The sequence below is a fragment of the Myotis brandtii genome, unplaced genomic scaffold (genome assembly GCF_000412655.1).
Source record: "Myotis brandtii unplaced genomic scaffold, ASM41265v1 scaffold89, whole genome shotgun sequence".
In the NCBI taxonomy this organism is placed as follows: Eukaryota; Metazoa; Chordata; class Mammalia; order Chiroptera; family Vespertilionidae; genus Myotis; species Myotis brandtii.
Window position 1 is genome coordinate 3,304,434 of NW_005371645.1, and position 3,402 is coordinate 3,307,835.

General features: G+C 51.1%; 1 protein-coding gene across 2 annotated transcripts in view; it reads left to right on the plus strand.

Annotated features, from left to right (window-relative positions):
* GXYLT2 (glucoside xylosyltransferase 2) overlaps positions 1-3,402 on the plus strand; it is a 229,219-nt gene that overhangs the window by 106,414 nt on the left and 119,403 nt on the right. For both annotated transcript variants that reach the window (XM_014532412.1, XM_014532413.1), the window contains exon 2: positions 200-392. In XM_014532412.1, coding sequence (XP_014387898.1) covers positions 231-392 — 162 coding nt within the window. In that variant the 5' untranslated portion in view covers positions 200-230. The remainder of the gene's footprint in view (positions 1-199; positions 393-3,402) is intronic.

The window sequence follows — 3,402 nt, forward strand, 5'->3', positions numbered from 1 at the left end:
GCCATCTTGGTTGGCAGTTAATTTGCATATCTCCCTGATTAGCCAATGGGAAGTGTTCGGGGCCACGGTCAATTTGCATCTTTCTCTTTTATTAGATAGGATAACATATTGTGCCTGCTCATGTTTTGAAATGTTCCAACCATTTACTGTCTGTTTTTTTTATAAGTTTAGGAATAGCTTTAACTTGTATTCTTTCCAGGAGACCCGGAGAACCCAGGAGTTTCCATGCCATGCTGCCCCCCAAGCTCTGGATCCACCTGGCCGTGGTGGCCTGCGGCAACCGGCTGGAGGAGACGCTGGTCATGCTGAAGTCAGCCGTGCTCTTCAGCCACAGGAAGATGCACTTCCACATTTTCACAGAAGAATCTCTGAAGCCCGAGTTTGATAAGCAGGTGAATTTGCAGATATTGCAGCATAACATGTGCCGAGTCAGCTGGGCTGCATTTTGGGAAAAGCATATATTGTTCACAGTTGTATTTTGCTGCACATTCAACTGTGTGACTCTGCACCTTTGACTCTGCGCCTCACTGTTATCTGTAACACGGGGTGTCAGAGCCAGCAGGAGCTCTGCTCAGCACTGCTGCTCTGAGTTGTTGTGAGTCCATGTATTCTTCTCAACTCTTCCCGACTACGCCAGGGCTGGTTCCTTCTCTAACCCTGCCCACTACACTCACTGTTGGGAACTTAAGCCAAGTCTCCCTTTATCCTCTGCTCACTAGACAGCAGGTCAATTCTTTCTTGGTGGCAGGGCGGATAGAGAAGCCATGAGAGGTTGTGGGTGCACTAGTAGAAGGATGAGTCTTTATTGCAGGAGCCAGTGGCCACATAACCATCAGACAAGGCAGTCCTCACAGCAAAGCCCATACAGGCAGGCAGCCGCACACCAGTTGGTGAATACATGTCTTTCCCATAAAGCAGCATCCGTCTCTGTACCCACAGCTGTTATCTGAGCAGCTGCACGCTGCCTCTAAACCTAAAGCTTCACACAGCAATAGCACTGCCTCTCCCTTAGAGCTGCAGCCTCATGGCCTCTCTGGCTCAGCAGCTTCTCCTGTCTCTCTGCCCAGCACACTGACGGGGGAACATGGCAGCTGTATCTGAGCTCTCTGTGAGCTCCTAGCCTTCCATCGTGGCAGCACCAGCTCTCAGCTCCGTCTGAGCTCTCCTCTCTCCTGCACACGTAGGAGCTACATTCTCTCTGCCTACCGCCTCTCCTTCTCTGAGCTCTCTAGCCTCTGCTCTGCCCAGCTGCTCTCTTACAGACTAACTGGTCAGTAGCCTGTATATTACTCCAGAGGTAAAGCAGGCTAGCTGACAACAGTGACATCAATCATTTGGGTTACAGAAGGGCACAGTGTACCATATATCCTTACACCCGCTCATGGTGTCTTGGCCTTGGGCACCCCAATTAGGCTTATACCAGAACAGCCTTGAACATCCCGGTGTATGAATAACAAGGCCTCTGTGCTCTCACTGGCGTGGCTCCCACAGGGGTGATTACACCTGTAGATGGAAGCATCGTGAGGATGAAATGAGATGATGCACTGAAAGCATTTGCCCCAGAGCTTGATCCCTCTTGGAATTATGAACATTGTTCTCACTCAGGAGACGGATAGTTTATGTTCATTGATGTGCTATGTTGTATATGTTATAAATAAGTAATATATGTTAGTTAAAATAAATTCAAACAATATAGGGCTTATAAACTAAATGTGCAGTCTTTGCTACCTTTCAGTCCTACCCAAGAAAGTATCAGAATTAGCAATTTAGAGTGATTCTTTTAAAAAATATATATTTTATTGATTTTTTTACAGAGAGGAAGGGAGAGGGATAGAGAGCTAGAAACATCGATGAGAGAGAAACATTGATCAGCTGCCTCCTGCACATCTCCTACTGGGGATGTGCCCACAACCCAGGTACATGCCCTTGACTGGAATCGAACCTGGGACCCTTCAGTCCACAGGCCGACGCTCTATCCACTGAGCCAAACCGGTCAGGGCCAGAGTGATTCTTTTATATGTCCCCCCCCCCATATACAGGTGTGTATGTGTGTTTATCTGTGGACCGGCACATGAAATTCATGCATGGGAGTAGGGGGTCCCCTCAGCCCAGCCTGCACCCTCTCCAATCCAGGACATACCTCTCACAATCCTGGACTGCTGGTTCCTGATCGCTCACCTGCCTGCCTGCCTGGTTGCCCCTAACTGCCCCCTGCTGCCGGCCTGATTGCCCCTCACTGTCTCTGCATGCCGGCCTGATTGCCCCTAACTGCCTCCCCTACCAGCCTGGTCACCCCTCACTGTCTCTGCATGCCAACCTGATTGCCCCCAACTGCCCCCTCCCAGCTGGCCTGGTTGCTCCTAACTGCCCCCCCCCCAACCTGCTGGCCTGATCGCCCCTCATTGCCTCTGTGTGTTGGCCTGATCACCTCTAACTGGCCCCCATGACTGTCTGGTTGCCCCTAACTTCACCTCGCTGCTAGCCAGGTCGTCCCCAACTGCCCCCTCTCTGCTGGCCTGGTTGCTCCTAACTGCCCCCCTGCCAGCCTGGTCACCCCTTACTGCCACCCCTGCTGACCTGGTTGCCCCCAACTGCCCCCATCTGTTGGCCTGGTTGCCCCTAACTGCACCCCCACCCCCCTCTGCCAACCTTGTTAGCCTGGTCCACCATCACAGCCCCCCCACCACTCCCCTACTGGCCTGGTCGCCCCACGCAGCCTGCTGTTCAGTCGTTTGGTTGTCCCTCACTAACCCCCTGTCGGCCTGGTCATAGGCAGCCATCTTGTGAGGGCACGAGGGTCAATTTGCATTTTACCGCTTTATTATATAGGATGTAATAGTATATAGGCACATAATGCATGCATATTTATGTACCCAACTTAACATATATTTCTTTAACAAAATCAGGATTATCTCTCAGAGTTCTCCTGGAACTTGCTTTTCCTCCTCAGGTCAGGATCCCTACATTCCTGCATCATCCTTTTTGGTGACTACCTAGTAGTTAATTATGTGGCTGAGCCATAATTTATTTGACTGTTTCTGTGCTGAGGAAGGAATAGTAGTTCTCTAGCCAGCACATGAAGAGCGCGTGGGAAACGCCCCTCCGCAGTCCCGCAGCGTGTTCATGCAGAGCGAGCTTTGTTTTCCCTGAAAGTCTGTGAGTTTCGGATGCCTCGCTTGCTCTGCACGGGTCCTGCTTACTGAGCCCGCAGTGCTGCCGCCTGCCACGAGGGGCCGCTGGTGAGACACGCCCAAGCAGCAGGTTGGGCGGAGAAAGGCTAGTAACAGGAAGCTGGAAAATGTTTCCTAAAGAAAAAACCACCGTCACATCTTCACCAAGAGAAGCCAGGGGAACAGATATTCTTGGGGCTTTGAATATGTTTGCAAAATGCCTTGAAAACTG